This window comes from Phascolarctos cinereus, unplaced genomic scaffold (genome assembly GCF_003287225.1).
Source record: "Phascolarctos cinereus isolate Bilbo 61053 unplaced genomic scaffold, phaCin_HiC Scaffold_4;HRSCAF=312, whole genome shotgun sequence".
In the NCBI taxonomy this organism is placed as follows: Eukaryota; Metazoa; Chordata; class Mammalia; order Diprotodontia; family Phascolarctidae; genus Phascolarctos; species Phascolarctos cinereus.
In genome coordinates, this window is record NW_027555847.1 from 684,119,139 (window position 1) to 684,137,128 (window position 17,990).

At 43.4% G+C, this 17,990-nt stretch overlaps 1 protein-coding gene across 1 annotated transcript in view; it reads right to left on the reverse strand.

Moving 5' to 3' along the window:
• POLE (DNA polymerase epsilon, catalytic subunit) overlaps nt 1-17,990 on the reverse strand; it is a 65,393-nt gene that overhangs the window by 17,779 nt on the left and 29,624 nt on the right. The window contains 12 exon segments of the mRNA XM_021004353.2: nt 946-1,052; nt 1,131-1,284; nt 4,065-4,205; nt 5,227-5,370; nt 5,863-6,072; nt 6,394-6,606; nt 7,383-7,505; nt 7,596-7,676; nt 8,214-8,316; nt 8,594-8,808; nt 10,321-10,516; nt 11,134-11,291. Of these exon segments, the coding sequence (XP_020860012.1) occupies nt 946-1,052; nt 1,131-1,284; nt 4,065-4,205; nt 5,227-5,370; nt 5,863-6,072; nt 6,394-6,606; nt 7,383-7,505; nt 7,596-7,676; nt 8,214-8,316; nt 8,594-8,808; nt 10,321-10,516; nt 11,134-11,291 (1,845 nt within the window).

The following is a 17,990-nucleotide window of genomic DNA, read 5'->3' on the forward strand; positions in this document are numbered from 1 at the left end:
AGGAACACCCTAAAAGCCTCCCTTCTCCCTCACACACTGTAAAATCGGCAAAGATGACCAAAATATGACGAATCAGTGTTGGGGGAACTGTGGGAAGACAGGCCCAATTCACTGCAAACTATGAACTGGTAAATCACGTTGGAAAGCAATTCGAAGTTATGCAAAAAAGTGACAAGAATGTCCACATACTTTGCCTGAAAGATTCCACTACTGGGCCTATACCCCAAGGGAGCCACTAACGAGAAGACGGTCGCAACACACCCCAAAATATTTACAGCATCACCTTTCGTGATACCAAAGAATTGGAAACAAGGTAGATGCCATCGACTGGGGAACGGCTAACCAAATTGTGCTACGTAAACATAACGGAATATTATGGTGTTATAATAAATGACACATGACGAATACAGAGAAGCATGGAAAGATCTACATGAACTGATGCAAAGTGAAGTGGGCAAAGCCAAGAAAACAATATACCCAATGACTAGCGATGTAAATATCACAATAACCACACACAAAAATCAAAAGTAAAATGTTAAAAAATTATAATGATCGAGCATGACTGAAAAAAGGGATATGTGGACACTCCTGATCTACCACTTTTCAGAAACAGGAGACCCACAGGTGTTACAGATTCCACGTTTTTAGCCTTTTTCAATGTATTCATCAGTTGTGCCAATTTTTTTCCACTTATTTTTCTTTTTTTGTTGTAAAAAAATAATATTTGCTATATGGGATGGCTCTTTGTGCGGAGGAGGGATACTGGGGAAAACTATGATGTACATCAAAAGACATCAAGGAAAACTTACTTTTAAAAAAAACAAAACGAAACCACTCCCCTCCCAGGGAAGCATTTTTTTCCCCTACCACTCTGAAGCCAAATGTGGTCCAGCCTAACTATTTATTCTGGTCTCTCTTGGGACATTCAGAGCGTCAATCACTTACCGTATCTAAGACAAACACAGAGGCTTTGCGCTGGGAGGGGATGAAGAGCCCAAAAAGGGCTTTGCTGCCCTGAGAGTGGTGATAAAGAAAGATGTGCCGGATACTTCCTGCAGAACAAGAGATCATTAAGCCCAGAGTTCCACAAGTGGACCACAGCTGGGTAAGGGAGCCAGTGGAGGTCATACCTGGTTCAAGGTAGCTGAACTGTGCCAAGGAACGCATTTCCAAGTACTCTAGAGCAAAGGTCTCAGCCTCTCGGCCTGTGAGGTGCTGTACCAGCTGCCTACTGACCACGCACACACAACCTAACTGGATGAGAGCCCGCAGCAACAATGGAACCTGGAAAGGAGTAAAGAGATGCAGAGGGCATGGTGGTAAGAAAGGGCTATGGAGACAGCTCAGTCCTCATTCATGTGACCAAGTTATATGCCTTGGCGTAAGATGGGGAGAAGAGCCACAAAGGCAGTACATCTAAAAGCAAATATCCTCTTGTTTGGGCTCAATATAAGGAAAAACTTCCTAACAAAAGGAAAGGCCTGCCTCAGGAGGCTGTGAGTTCTCCTTCATTTCACGCCTTCCAATGAGAAATAGATGACCGCTCAAGGGGGGTGTTGCATAGGTCAGCTAATCAGCTACAGGTTGGACCAGACCTCCCCTGAGACCCCTTTGAACGCTGAGATTTTGGAATTCTTGCCCAAAGAGGCTCCTGACCCTACCTTCACTCCTTCTATCAATCTATCACTGCTTCCAATCAATTATTACCCCAAATTTGTTGTTGTTGTTCAGTCGTTTCAATTGACTGAGTTTTCATGATACCTTTCAGGTTTGTTTTGTTTTTGGTGGGTTTTTTTCCCCAAAGATACTGGATTGGTTTGCCATTTCCTTCTGTAGCTCATTTTACAGATGAGGTAACTGAGGTAAACAGGGTTAAGTGACTCGCCCAGGGTCACAAAACTAGTGAGTGTCTGAGAACAAATCCGAACTCAAGGCTTCCTGACACCAGGCCCGGTGCTCTATCCATTGTGCCGCCTAGATGCCATCAAGATTTTAGGAGACACCCTGTTTTCCAGAGCTAAGGCCCAGCAAGCAAGCTGTACCCTGAGCTTGGCATAACAACAATCCTTTGCTCTCTGCCTCTGGCTGATCTCAGCCACAGCAAAATCCCAGAATCGTTTCACATAATTATTGTATTGCTTTGACCAGCACCAGGTGTTCTCTAAGCTTGGACAAGCTCTGGTCATGACGCCCTGCTAGGACTCAAACTTGTCTCATTGTTGGCGTTACCCCTCACCGTCAGGGCTAGTGCTCACTGCGCAGCCATAGGTGTAAGTATTGAGATCTGCCCACACTAAAGCAGGTTGGGGAGCCTGGCACATATGTCTAATTCCCCTCCTTGCTTGCAAGCCATTTCCCTCACTACAGAAAATAAATTTCTGTCTTAGTCTCTGCACAGCTGTTCTTGTCTGCTCCATCTGTTCAGCTCTGGCCTCCGCCAAGCCACCAGACCAAGAGGTTCAGCCCAGTTGACACCACCCTAGATAGCTAGCCTCAAAACCTCCGAGTCAGACTTGATTCTCCTTTGCCCCCCATTTGGTCCTATAAACTCTAGCTCAGAGTTATGGCCCTCTTACTCCTCTCCTTTCCATCGCTGTGCCCACCCTCCCTCTGGGTAAGCCCTCAGATATCTGTGTTTAGACCACTGCAACAGCCTCCCAACTGGAATCTCTGCTGGCTCTCTTTCCACCCCAATCTATGCTACGTCCAGAAGCCACATAAAACTTCCTAAAACACAGTGTACATCACGCTATTTTTAAGCTCAAACACTTTTAAATGATTCCCTAAGACTTCACGTTCAAAACCCTGAGCTTGACAGAGCCCAAGAGACAGTAATCATTTGGGGACATCTACTCTGGCATGTTGAACTTTTTTTTTTTTAATTAAAAAAAGTACATTACTTTTTAGTTACCTTTCATGTACCTGTGAGAAAAACAAGGAATTCTAAGCCCTAAAAGTGCCAACTAAGTGACAGGCAGCAGGGAGACTTACTTGGGCCTCTGTGATCAGGGAAGGCATCATGGAAGTGGTGGGATCTGAGCTGACCCTGAAGGGTATACTGAGGTAGAAAAGAGGGGAATGGGCAGTGTAGATAAAGAGGACAGTTTGTGCAGAGTTAAGAGAACACAAGAACAGTGGCTAGATCACAGTGTGTAGAGCAAATCAGCTATGGAGTATAAGGAAAGAGAATAGTGGGGTGGGGGGCAGAGTCTTCGGGAAGCCTAGAGCTAGTTCCATCACTGCCACTATGGAAAACATGTGGCTCTCCTCTTTCAGAATGGACAGAATTTCAAGCCACGATAAAAACAGTCTCACTCCTTTACAGGCATATATATTTTTTGGACCAAGAATGGGAATTCCCATGGATTGTGGGAACATCCACAAGATTTGGTTCCGAATAATGGCTTGAGTTATACATAGTTTACTTTACAAAGTGCTTTCCCCCCAACAAGCTTGTGAAGTAGGTAGCGCATGTATATTAACTCCCATTTTAAAGCTAAAGAAACCGAGTTTCAGAGGTAAAAGTGATTTGTACATCATCGTGCAGTATGTGGTAAAGGCTAGGACTCAGTTCAGGACTCCTGGATATTTTTGCCAAACTTTTTTGGCTGTTGCCAAAATTCAAATTCACCCTTGACAAAAACCACTGAGGGTGATTAAAAAAAAAAGCATTATCACCCTTGAAGTTAAGTTCTGAAATTCAAACTCCAAGAATGTTTCAAAAGACTACAGTATTAGAATAAGCACATATACTCCCAAGGGGGATACTTTGAAGAGAACAGCACTCAGTCACATGTCTAAATTCTACTATGTTTGTTTAAGCAAATTACTCATACTACCTTGTATCTAGTCAGACCTTGTCTGCTGAATCTCTACAACCACACATTAGGCTACCTGAGAGCAAGGACGATATCTTACACTTTTTTGGAGCCCCACACCACCTAATGCAGGATCTTGGACATAGCTGACATCTGCAGAATGAACGAACGATCTAGAATGGTAAATATAACTCCCACCTGATCTCGATGCATTCCAAAGTTAGAATTGCCCAGAGGGACAGTTACCTGGGTCTCATACACGCCCTCAATGTCCGGTGCAGACAAGTCAGCATTGATCTCGTTAATATGCTCTTGGTACATGTCCTCTGGCACCGAATACTCATACAGATTATAGACCATGTTGGAACGAGGGAGGACTCTGTTCACCTGATAAAAGAATTGTGGTTTTTCCAGAACAGTCCCCAAACTGCCTGACTCCTGATTCTCACCAGCACACCTGAATTCAATGTGTTCAAGTTCCTCATGGTTCTTCTTCACCTACTCCCCAAGGCTCATCCCTTCTTTTCAACCTCCTCCCCATCATTCTGATAGCCAGGGTGATCTCCTTATGTTCTTCCCTTCCCTCTCCATGCCACACTCACGCTAGTTTCTCTCCCAAAAGATCTTTCTTGCTCCTCTTCTGCTTATCAGAGTCCTGCCCCTTCAAGGCCCACCACTCTATCTTGACTTCCCCCGTCCCTTTCCCATCATGTCTGATGAACACATTGGCGGGGGAACTCAAGAACAGACGCTGTCCTGAGTGTCCAAGAAGTATAATTCAAATAACAAGTGATCCTATAGCACTTTAAGGTTTATAAATTACTTTTGTCATAACCACCTTATAAAGAGAAGTGGTAGGAGTATTCTCTCTATTTTATATATGTGGAAACTGGGGCTTACCATGTTCATGTTTTTGGGAGCTGAGACTCACACTCCATCCTATGCTCCACCCACCAGAGCAGTATTGTCAAACTCAAAAACAGAGGCCAGTAAACCACAGATAAAGATCTCTGTGGGTCACATAGTGATTTAATTTTAAAATGTAACATTATCTACATTTTACTGTGTTTTTATTTAGTTAAATATTTCTCAATTAAATTTTAAATTGGTTTGGACTACACGCAGGAGTGTTTGGGCTCCCTGTTTCAGGGGATGGTCTACATCATCCTTGCAAATTTGCTAAGTCAGGCCTAGACATCATCAAATGTTTATCCTTTCCCACCCTGACAGCGTAGCATAGGAGAGGGGCCAGTTTGGCACTGGAATAGGACAGGCTTTCTTGCAGGATCAGAGTGAAGAAACCAAGAAAGGGAAGACCAAGCAGATTACCAAAATGGGTAAGCCTGCTAATCTCACTACCCCTCCAATGCCACATGACGCCCATGCTATGCGGAGTCGCCTCTGGCACCTTATGGAAAGAAGGTCCATCTTCCTCCTTAGGCACACGCTGGTTCACGTAAAACACACGTGGGATATTCAGCTTGATACAGTGCAGATCATTGCCAATGACAGCCCAAAGTCTGAAAAGGCCAGGTTGGTTGGTCTCACTGATCTGTAAGGAAAGAACAAAACCGTCCCGACCCGTGACGTGGTTCATTTTACCCAAATCCTGAAGACGGTGCCACTGCCAAAGCAAAGCTCCAGAATACTGCTCAGAGGACTGCGGTGTCTGGTCTTCCCTCCAGCCTGATGTAAAGGAAGGCTCACACCACTGGGATTTGCCCTCTTTCCCCTAGCCTGCACCCAAGAATGACCCAAGACACTGTTCCGTGTTATTGTCATTCTTCGGGGAGATCAAAGCGCTGCATGAATTCAGCTAAACCTGAAATCTAATTCCTGCCTTTCTCCTCCTCCCTCCATCCAGATGCACACTGTGCGCAACAATTAGCTTCTGAGTCTCCTCATCTATCCCAGGGCCCCATTTCTCTGAAGCTTAATCCTCAAATGGCTACGAAAAAGAGTAGATTCCTGAATTTACTGCACTCCCTGATACCACAAAAGTGTGATTTGCTTCTTTCCCTCCATCTGGATAACTTCTCCACACCTGCACAATCTGCCACGGCAGGTCCAGGATGCTGCGGGCCGTTTTTCGCAGGAAGTGCCCTAGTCCCATGGCTGGCCCATCTCGGACAACCCCTGAGCCCAGCACACCCTTCCTTGTCTCCACACGTCGTCTTTTCCTGCGCTCTTGGCGCTGACGGGCCTGGAGCTCCCACTTCTTCTTATGGAATGTGAGCCACACAAGCCACTCTTCCTGGAAAGAAAGTGAGAAAGGGTCAGTGTAAACAGTAAGGGAAAAATTCAACAAAAGCTACAGAAACAGGGAAGACACCCTTAACTTCTGGACATCTTGGAGGAATGTCTCCCTTTGGACATGCTCTAAGAGTCGGACAATTCCCCACAGCCACCCTAGAAGCTCTACTAAGGTGCCCAAGAGGCTTCCAGATCAAGGGGCAGAGGATACAGCAGGTCCCTTTGGGGAGGTCTGAGTCACAGGAGGAGTTTCAGCCTCCAACAATCCGGGTTTTGTGCTGCCCCTCTTCATGCAGGGCCACTCAACCCCTTCACGCTTTACCTTGGTTGTACCAAGAGATGGTGGCTGTCCCAAAATCTCTCGCCAAGATTGGGTCAACTCCAAATTCTGGGACTCTTCTTGGCTCTCTACAGGGACTCGCTTCCTTTTGGTGGCAATCGGGACTGCTGACGGCAATGGTTTGGCAAGACCAAGATCCTCCATGTCCAGAATCCCATGTCCCTGGCTACCCTCAGGATGCTGATTGACAGTGACCTAGAAGCAAGAAGCCAAACAGTCTAGGACTATGGCAGAAGATGTGAGTCACTGGTAGTGCTAACTCATACCTCATGCAACCAAGCATCTAACATCTGGTCATTTCTTATGTAAGTACCACTCCCTCACCATATTAGTTATGGACTATCAGAGTAGGTGTTCAAGATGATGGTGTCATAACTGATGGACTACATGATGTGTCTGAGCTAGGAATCAGGTGGAATGGAAAGAAGAAATGCTGAGGAAAAAGCAGGCTGCTCAGAAAATAAGGAAGCAGAATAAATACTATTTTATTTCCCACTGAAAGAGAAGTCAGAAATGTTATGTCTAATGACTAGAGTGAGATTAAACAGAAAATACTTGAGAGTAGGAAGCATTTACTGAAGGAAATTTTTTCAGAGAAAGAAAAAGCATCCAAGGAAATGAGATTTGCAAAAAGGATGCTGGGAGGAATCCAGAAAGGGCTGAAATAACAGATCGTGGTTAAGTGGCTACAGAGAAAACAGTTTTAACTTAGAAGCAAGAGGTGATGCTTTTAAGTCGAGCAGGAAAGGAGAGTATGTTCCCTATGGCTGGGGTGAAGAATGAGCTGGCTAGGCTGGGAGGGAAACACTGAGGCAACCATAAAAGCATCATCCTTCAGACAAGTCAGGTCAAGCAGGTTTAAATGCCAATGCTGTATACCTGCACTGCTGTGAATTCTGTCTCTCGCATCCTAGAAACAGACAGTCCCTTGACAATGCACCCCTTCTCTTCCTCAGCAGGGTCCTTCTTACCTGTCTCTTGCCCTCATGGATAAATAGCTCACTGATCTTCTTCTGCTTATATATATCATGCTTCTCCATCAGCTTCTTATGCAGCCAGTCAGGGTGTCGGACCCGTGGCACTGGGTTTTTTACCTAAAGAAAGCAAGCATCCCAATCAGGGAAAGGTATCTGTCTAGTTTTTGGGCCAGCCTGGGCCCTCCTCATTGTAGTTCTCAGTCTTACCTGCTGCAGGGCTGCAGGGATGGTGATGATCTTCTGGATGGCACTCCCAAGTCTTTCAATGTAGTAATCCCAGTCTAGGATCTATATATGAATGTGGTTCAGAAAAACACAATCAGAGCACCAAGGACCATGGGAAACAGAAAGCACATGTTGGAGAACAGGTAGAAATTGAACTTGGTGTCTTCTGCACTTGTCTTTTCTACATTAACACCAAGCTCTTCCAATGTACCAGCCACATATCACTTTTAGCTACTAAAGTGATTATAGAGTTCTGTGACTGTAGAAACTCACTGGGGTCCACAAAAAGGAAGGCCAAGGAGGCAGCAAGGGCCAGGGAAAGGAGTGCTGGCTTTGGTTTCTGAGCAGCTAATGGTTCAAATCTTATCTCTGCTTCATCCTACCCGTGTGACCACAGGCACATTGCTTAACCTCTATGAGCCTCAGTTTCCTCATCTGTACAATGAGAGGCCTGGACTAGATGACCCACAAGGTCCCTTCCAATTCTAAATCTATACCAAGTCTCATCCAAGAATCTGAGCATCTGAGGAATGCTGGATATTCTCATCTGTCAGACTTCCTCTCCCAAGGTGTTGGGCATAGAAAAGTCTTATCACTTACTGTCCGAATGTCAAAGTCTTGTAGGGAAGAGCTCTTGAGCCATTTCCGGAGGAAGTGTTTTCTTACTGTGGGTTCTGCTTGGAAAATTGCAAGTGGGATGGCCCTAGGTGACACAGTAATGTCCGTGTTATTTGCCGAAGAGACCCGGCACCTCTTCTACCCAATTATCGAGGCCAGGATGTGCTCCTCCTATTTATCGTCCCTGACAAATCCCACTGCTTGGCCTGTAAAATGGTTGTAATCCAATCAGAGCTATCCCAGAGAGACTCAGTTAACACTTCATCTTGCTTGACAGTAATGCACACATCTCTTCTTGAACTTCTTTCTGGCTCAGGTTTTCTCCCTGCGCTATCACTGTCTGGGGTTCTTGTAATAATTACCTCTCTGTGACTGGAGACCCTTCAGGTTTTCGGGAAATGATGAAGCGACAGCTCAGCCCAGCGTCCTTCACCATCTGATCGCCCAAGAACTCCGCCAGCCTCTTAGCCGTACTGATGGATGTGGATTTTTGCTCTCCATAGTCTTCCAGTTTCCGAGACATGGAGCGGTTTTCAGAGATCAGCTCGAACAGCTCTGAGTCAGGCATGTTGGCTGCCTGGGGAAGGGAGTCCACAAACCAATTCTAGGGATATGCTAACAAGCACTGAAGCCTAACAACACATCCCCTTAGATCGTCCCTCGTGTGGAATTCTCCATTTCACCACCTCTATAGCCTGAATATAGTTACAGCAGAATATCTTGGAAAACAGAATGGACTAGAGGTTAGGAAAATGGGGGTTCTACTCCTGGAAATGCCACATGCCTTCTGAACTTTCACCTATAATTTAATCTTTTACTGTTACTGTCCAGTCGTTTCAGCTGTATCTGACTCTCCCTGCCCCTATTTGGGGTTTTCTTGGAAAAGATACTGGAGTGGTTTGCCATTTTCTTCTCCAGTTCATTTTGCAGATGAGGAAACTGAGGCAAACAGGGTTAGGTGACTTGCCCCAGGGTCACACAGCTAGTAAGCAGCTGAGGCTGGATTTGAACTCAGGTCTTCCTGACTCCAGGCCTAGTGCTCTATCCACTGTGCCTCCTAGCTGCCCCACTTAACCTGACTTTCTACATTTGTTATAAAGGGGAGGGATAAGAATCAAGAGTAAATGATCTTGAAGGTCCTTTACAACTCTACTATTCTATGATGCTCTAAATTAGCTGAGGGATATTGCAGAAAAGCATTAGTGAGTAACTGCCTTTTGTCAGAATTTGCCAAGCCTGGGGGTTTATTCGCCTCCCGAGGCTGAGGGGATCTGGCTGTTTTTGGTTCCTTGTGTCTGCCTCCCTCGGAGACCCATACGACGAGGCCAAGCAGCACAGTGTCAGGGAGTGGCCGCTAGAAGCAGGCTCTGAAGACCTGGGTTTGACGCTTTCAGCTCTGCAACCTCAGTCAAGTCCATTTGGCTCCCTCAGCTTTAACACGAAGACAATACGTGTACCACCTACGGCCCAGACTCCCAGCGAGGATCAAATGAGACCCATCAACAAGCGTTCAGTGCCCACTAGTCACTGGGCCAGGCATTGATATTACAAAGAAAGGACAAAACCACTCTGCCCTCAAAGAGCTTACATTCTCTGGGGGAAACAGCATATAATATATACAAAATAAATAAAAGATAATTTCTGGGGGGTCATTAGCAGCCTGAGGGAGCAGGAAAGGCCTCACATAGGAGATGATGTTTAAGCTGAACTTCGAAAGATATTAAGAAAATTTTAGAAAAAGAAAGATGCTAGAAAGGTGCCAACAAATCCGACTCCTATGTGACCAGGCAGCCCTGCAGCCTTTGGGTGAAGACGTGCAGAGAGGGGAGGCCTCCACCCCTCATGGCAGTCTGTTCCACTTCTGGACAGCTAAGCATTAGAAGACTGTCTTCATAACTTGAACCTTCTTCTCTGTAACAATGTTCCTGGTTCAGCCCCAGTGAGAGTCTAATCCCTCTTTGACACTAAGCCCTTCAAATATGGGAAGACAGCCATCCTGATCAGTGAATAAAGTATATTCACTGTATATGCACAAAGTGCTATTGCTGCCGCAAGTAAACAATAATGCACCCCTGGGGGCAATACTTACCCTGCTATAGAGCACATCTAGCCAATAATCTGCTACTTTGGCAACAGACCCATACACCTCCTCCAGAGTGCTGCCCTTAAGGAATGCTTCAAACACAGATGACTGGAAGATCTTAATCAGCTGTAGTTCTCCACGCCTTTTGACCTCAAAGCCCTTTAGCTCAGCCAGGGAGCCATCTTCATTGAATACAGCATATCTACAACAGTTAGTGGACATGTCCTTTAACACTCTCGTTTGTTTGCAGGTGGGCTGCCATGCCCCTCCAGGGCCTGCTGCTGTTCTTGAGCCAGGAGCTTTTCTGTTCCCACAGGACCACGGTCACAGGCACACAGAGAGTTTAAAGTACCAGAACCATCCTCAGTACCATAACCACTGAGAGTCCTTCTATCAACATCTCATTCTGGCATGGAGGAGACCCTGGGTTCTCAAAGGCCATAAGCTCTAGCAGGTCCTATGAAGCTAGAAGGGCCTAGTGTTGGCTACGGTCTGGGGACTAGCTCCATCAAGCTCAAAGAGGCTCCTTTCTGAGTTGGCTGCAGGGAAATGGATATTTTAGAAACAGCAGCTCTCAAAGGCCATCTGCCAACTGAGTTAGTGACAGAAAGGAAACTCAAAACCAGTAGCAAAGACCCCTCAAAGAAATTATTCTTCATGTTCAAAGTCTGGCCATCGATCCATTAGGAATTAGCCGAACTTCCCACTCTTTGTCCTGTCGGCTGATGCAAGTGCCGGGTCCTCAACCTTCAGCCAGTCTACACATGCTAACCCTAATTCCACAGGCAATATTCTCTAACTAGGGAGACTGATTCCTACCTTTTCTTCAGTTTCTTCCCCTCCTCCTTGGAAGCTGGAAGAATCATAGCGAGGTATGGCCCGTCCACTTCAAAGAAGATGCTGTTTTCTGAGCGAGTGATGTAAGTGAGGGAAGTAGGCTCGGTGAGCTCTTGATACTGGTCATTCGTGAAGCCTTCCTGCAGACCAAAAGACAAAAACTGTCTTCCATTCTACACAGCTGGGGTCCCCAGGGCTCTAGAAATTGCCCAAGTGGAAAGGGAAAAATAAACAATGACTTATTGGAACAAATCAGACAAGGCCACCACATTCCTAAGCCCTTCCCTTCCCTTCATCGATCTGGTTCAGGCTGATTAGCAACAATCAGAGCAAATAAATAAAGGATGCACTTTAAACTCTCTGCTTGTACTGGAAGACTCTGGGAACCAGTAAAGCAACACTCTTGAACTCAAGGTAGGGTTTTCACTTCCATAATCTTCAAGGAGTCTCTGCATCAGCTCCCTTTGTAATCTGTATCATCACTAAGGCTGCTCAATCTTTCAGTGAGAAGGAGGAACTTTCCATTTCTCAGAAGCTGTGGAGTAAAGGGGGTGAGGTTTATGTTTGTATGTTAATGCTAAAAACTGTACAAACAAGAGGGTATATGGGCTGCTGAATACACTGTCCTGTCCCTCAAGAATGCAGGCTAACTGTGGAGAGGAGAGCCCAGCAGGGAAATGATTCTGGAGGCAGCAACCTGGAGAGCTCCAAGATTAGGGGTCTAGGTCTAGCAGCAGAAATTTATTTCCCAATGGAAAAAACAACATGCTCAGAATCATGAGTTGGTATTCTGCATCAGTTTAAGAGATGTTAATGCAGTTCTAAGGGTGGCTTTGTCAATCAGGAATTACACACCTTTCTAATACTTCCAAGGTTAGGTCTCTACAGTATAACTTCATTATTTTGTTAGAAATAAAATAGAATTTGTCAAATTCAAAGTTGAAATAAAAATATATTCCAATTCTAAATACACAGGGAGTCTCTGCTTTTCAACAGGGTTTCTAAGAAACCCTACTGTAAAGAGCATCACATAATCCCACACGAAATAAGTGCTTGTATTTCTGAGGAAAGAACCAGGCAGCAAATAAATCCTCAATGATACATCACTAGAACAAAGATGTGACATTTATAAACTTTTAAACATTTTAAGCAGAAAAAGGATACTCCATGGGGACCACACACTGGTTACACAAAGCTCCCTAATGGTATCAGGCATACACACAGCCCATTAACAGCGGTTCAAGTCATCTAGCCACATCACCATATTCAGATACCTCCAGTAATCTACTAAACTCCAGGTCACTCTCCTTCCTTTCTCAAGGAGTCTGATGTCCAGATCGTAATCCAACTATTCACGATCCCACTATATCCTGGAGTCTCTTACCCCTTGTCCTCTGGCCTCTCATGCCAAGCTAACCCCCCACTCTGTGCTACTTCTACAATTTATCTTCTCCCATTCTTATTGATGGGACAGCCCTAAGATCATGTCTCTGGAAGCCTCCCAATTTCTCACAGGGTAGGGGTCTACTGAGAAATTGGAAGGCTTCCAGAGACACGATCTTCAGGCTGGGGCCTGAGCACTCCATCATTATGACTGTGCTACTGAGAGCCACTGGAGAAAGTCATGACCATGCTGACTCGGTCCACTATGGATTTATGTTATTTAATCTTAACTTGGCTCTCATTACTACAGGACAACGCTCCATTATTCCCTGACTCCCGGTCATGCTCCCTCCAGGGACTGTTACAAATCTTCTGTCTTAAGTCTTCTATGCCATCCCTCTCCAGTACATCTTAGTAGAGGACCTCAATTTAGAAAACCAAGACCTCTGCCTTTGAGATTCTTCTCCCCCACTGCTCTCCTCCAAGGCCCACAATAGCATTCTCTGTTATCCTTCATTCTGGTCTTGGAGGAAGAAGTAACTCCTCCTGCCGAGATCAATCCCTCTACTGGTGCCCTTGATTCTGAACCTTCCTTTTTCCTCCAGGAGGATGTCTCTTTGATCAATCCCTCCCTTTCCTTCTCAGTCTTTTCTTACTTACTGCTCTTTTCCCACTGTCTACAGGTCTCCTGATTCTCAAGAAAACTGGATGTAATCATGCCATCCCTTCATAATGTTATCACTAATCCTTTCACACTCAAAATCTTACAAAAAGGCATCATTTCTAAAATATATAGAGAATTGAGTCAAATTTATAAGAATGCAAGTCATTTTCCAAATGATAAATGGTCAAAGGATATGAACAGGCAATTTTCAGAAATAATCAAAGCTATCTATAGTCATATGAAAAAATGCTCTGAATCACTACCAATGAAAGAAATACAAATTAAAACAACTCTTGAGGTACCACTTCACATCTATTACTTCATACCCAGATTGGCTAATATGACAGAAAAGGAAAATGACAAATGTAGGAGGGCGTATGGGGAAATTGGGACGCTAATGCACTGTTGGTAGAGTTGTGAACTGATCCAACCATTCTAGAGAGCAGTTTGGAACTATGCCCAAAGGGCAATCAAACTGTGCCTACCCTTTGACCTAGCAATACTACGACTAAGTCTGTACCCCAAAGAAATTAAAGAAAAAAGGAAAGGACCTATATGCACAAAAATATTTATAGCAGCTCTTTTAGTGGTGGCAAAGAATTGGAAATTAAGGGAATGCCCATCAATTGGGGAATGTCTGAACAAGTTGTGGTATATGATTTGATGGAATACTATTGATGAGCAGCTAAATCACTAATGATTACAGAAATGCGAATTAAAACAAGTCGGAGGTACCACATCATGCCTATCAGATTGGCTAACATGACAAAATAGGAAAATGATAAGTGTTGGAGAAGATGTGGGAAAATAGGAACATTAATGCATTGTTGGTGGAGTTGCGAACTGATCCAACCATTCTGGAGAGCAATTTGGAACTATGCCCAAAGGGCTATAAAAATATATATAAAAACTTATTTTATATTTTATATTGTCATATATTATATATATTTATATTATTATACATTTTATATTATAAAACATAAAAAAACATACAACTATGCATACCCTTTGACCCAGCAAGATCACTTTTAGGTCTGTATCCCAAAGAGACCATAAAAAAGGGAAAAGAACCCATATAGACAAAAATATTTATAGCAGCTCTTTTTGTGGCGGCAAAGAACTGGAAATTGAGGAGATGTCCACCAACTGGGGAATGGCTGAGCAAGTTGTGGTATATGAATGTAATAGAACACTACTGTTCCATAAGAAATGGTGAGCAGGTGGACCTCAGAAACACCTGGAATGACCTGCATGAACCAATGCGGAGTGAAGTGAGCAGAAGCAGAACACTGCACACAATAACAGCAACACTGTGCAATGGCCGACCTCGTTAGACTTGGCTCTTCTGAGTAATGCGATGATTTAAGACAATTCCATGAGTCACTCGTCCACACCCAGAGAAAGAACTATGGAGTATGAATGCAGATCGAAGCATACTATTTTCTCTTTTTTTGTTGTTTTTTGTTTTTTCTTTCTCATGGCTTTTCCCTAGTGTTCTGATTCTTCTTTCACAACATGACTAATGTGGAAATATGTTTAATATGATTGTACATGTGCAGTCTATATCAGACTGCATACCGTTTTGGGGAAGGGGGAGTGGAGGGAGGAGGAGAAAACTTAAAACTCAAAATCTTATAAAAGTGAATGTTGAAAACTAATACATTAATTAATTAACTAAAAAAAAAGAAAAATGAAATGACAAGCAGGATGGCTTCAAAAAAACCTAGTAAGACTTTTATGAACTGATGCAAAGTGAAATAAGCAGAACCAGAGAACAATCTACATAGTAATAGCAATACTGCACAATGATCAAACTATGAAATGACTTAGGTATTCTGATCAATACAACAATTGATCCAAGATAATTCTGAAAGACTTAGGATGAAAAATGCTATTCAACTCTAGAAAAAGAACAGATGGAGTATTGAAGCATAACTTTTTCACTTTATTTTTCTTGTTTTTTGGCAACATGGCTAATACGGAAATATGTTTTGCATGATTTTGCGTGTATAACTGATATCACATTTCTTGTCTTCTTGAGGGGGAGGAAGAGAATTCAGGAACTCAAAAAAAATTTTTTTAATTAATGTTCAAAATTAAATTAACGTTCAAAATAAATAAATAATAAATCAGGAAAAAGAAATCTTACAAAAAATTGTTCTTATTGCTTTCACCTCCTCATTCTCCACTCCTCAATTTTTTGCAATCTATCTTTCAACTCCAACAGTCTACTGAGACTATTCTGTTCCAAGCTATCAATAAGTAAGTAAATGCTAAATTCAATGACTTTTCTAAGTCTCCACCTTAATTTGGCCTCTGTACCTTTTAACATTATCATCCCCCAACCTCTGTTTCAATAATACTACCCCCTCCTGATTCTCCACCTACCTATATCACTACTGAGCCTTAGCCTCCTTTCCTGGAGACAATCAATCATCCTTGTCCTGCTTCCTAAGTGTCCCCAAAGGTTTTATATCCTGGGCCCTCGTCCCTTCTCTCTATATGCTCTTTCCCTTGATGTATCCTAGGGAGATTATTTTGGCACCTTCCATGGCCGTGGTTGGACTAGCATCTCTTTATAGATGACTCCCAAATCCAAATATCCAGTATTAATTACTCTCCTGAACTCTAGTCCCACTCTAGTCAACTGGACTAGATACAGACTAGACTAGAACTCTCATGTAGACATCTCCACCAAGACGTTCCCTTCGTATCTTAAGACTTCACATGCTCATAACGTCATCTTCCTCTTGAAACCTGCCCTTCTTCCACATTTCCCTAGTTCTGTCAAGCGCAACATCATCATTCCACTTACCCCAACATCACCTTTGACTCTTCCTTTTCCCTCAATTCCCATAACCAATCAATTGCCAAATCTTACTGATTTTACTTCTACAGCATCTCTTACAACCATCTTCTCTCCACTCACACATGGCCACTACCTTAGTTCAGGTCCTTATTAAACTATAGCCTCATCGTTGGTCTCTCTGCATCCAATCTTTATCCCCTGCAAACTACCTTTTACAAAGTTGTCAAAATAATCTCCCCCAACAGACAGATCTGACACTAGTTCAAAAATTACCATTGGCTCCCTATTGCCTCTAGGACAAAATATAACTTCATGTGGCATTTAAAGTCCTCCAAAATCAGGCTCCAATTTATCTTTTTCAGATGTATTTCACAGGCCTCCCCTTCGTGCACTAAACTTTTCCATCTAATGACAATAACTGTAGTTAACATTTGTATAGGGCTTAAAAGTTTGCAAAGTGCTTTACCAAACAAGGAAGCAAGCAAGCAGTTATTAAACATCTACTATAGGCATGGTGATAGGTGCTGGGAGACAAAAATGAAACAGTCCTTGCCCTCAGGAAGCTTATATTCTAACAGGGAAACAATAAGCACGTTGATTAGATCTACAAAATATACACAAAATAAGTACAAAATCATTTTGGAGGAAAGGGCGTTAGCATCTGGGAGGATCAGGAAAGGCTTCATGTAAAAGATGGCACTTAGACTGACTTGTGAAGGAAACAAAGCAGAGGTGAATTCCAGGCCTAGAAAATAACCAGTGCAAACGTACAGAGCTGGGAAATGAGTGATACGTGTGAAGAACGTCAAGAAAGCCAGTCTGGCTTCACTGCAGGGCACAGGAGTGGAACAATGTACGTAACAAGGTTCAAAAGATAGTTTAGGACAAGGTCACAAAGCACTTTAAAAAACAAATGTACAGAGGGGCAGCGAGGTGGCCTTGGAGTCAGGAGGACCTGAGTTCAAATCCGGCTTCACACACTTGACACTAGCTATGTGTCCCTGGGCAAGTCACTTAACCCCTACTGCCTCACCAAAAAAAAAAAAGTTTGCTTATATGTAGGGGCAGCTAGGTGGCATAGCAGATAGACCACTGGCCTTGGAGTCAGGGGGACCTGAGTTCAAATGTGGCCTCAGACACATAATACTTACTAGCTGTGTGACCCTGGGCAAGTCACTTAACCCCATTGCCTAACCAAAAAAAAAAAAACAAACCCAAAAAACCCCACAAAAACAAAATGAAAACAAAACCAAAACCAAAAATACATTATCTTCATTTGAATTTATTATTATTGCCCCCATCTTATAGATGAGGAAACAGATGCTCAGGATCACACAACTAGTAAGTATTGAAAGTGGGATGTGATTCTTCTGATTCTGAGTCCAATATTCTACCCATTACATCTTCTTTCTCCCTGCAGTAAAAATTCCAAAATCATTCCACCAACCTACAGTTAAAAGATTTTGGAGATTATTTCTGCTTCCCCCTTTTGCCACTAGATGTCATGATTGTTTATTAAGCTGTCAAATATGCCAAAACTTTTCAAAGCTGTGAAAAAAAGAAATGTAGGTTGATGTGGAGTCGTGTCAAATGAACTTGAGGTACAAAACTCGGCTTTGATTTCTCTGAAAGGAACTAAACATTAAGAGAAAATGATTTCAATTTATTTTTCTTTCTTTTATCTTTCATCTTCTACCTCCATACGTCTCTTGCTTTCTCTATTACACCAATCAGTAACAATGCTGATGCCTTCTGGGCTTCAATAACCCAATAAAGAATGTATTTTTCAAAAGACTTTGTAACAGCTGCAGATACACTCTCTGGCTTTGCCTATAAGCAGCCAAGACCTGCTGAGTAGTAGGATGATTCGGGCAATGCCAGCAGTGGGCATTAGATGGAAACGTGGACCAGTGAGCGGCATGACCAGAGCGTAACCACAGGTAAGAAAGGGAAATCCCAGAGAGATGTTCAGCCCCGGGAGCT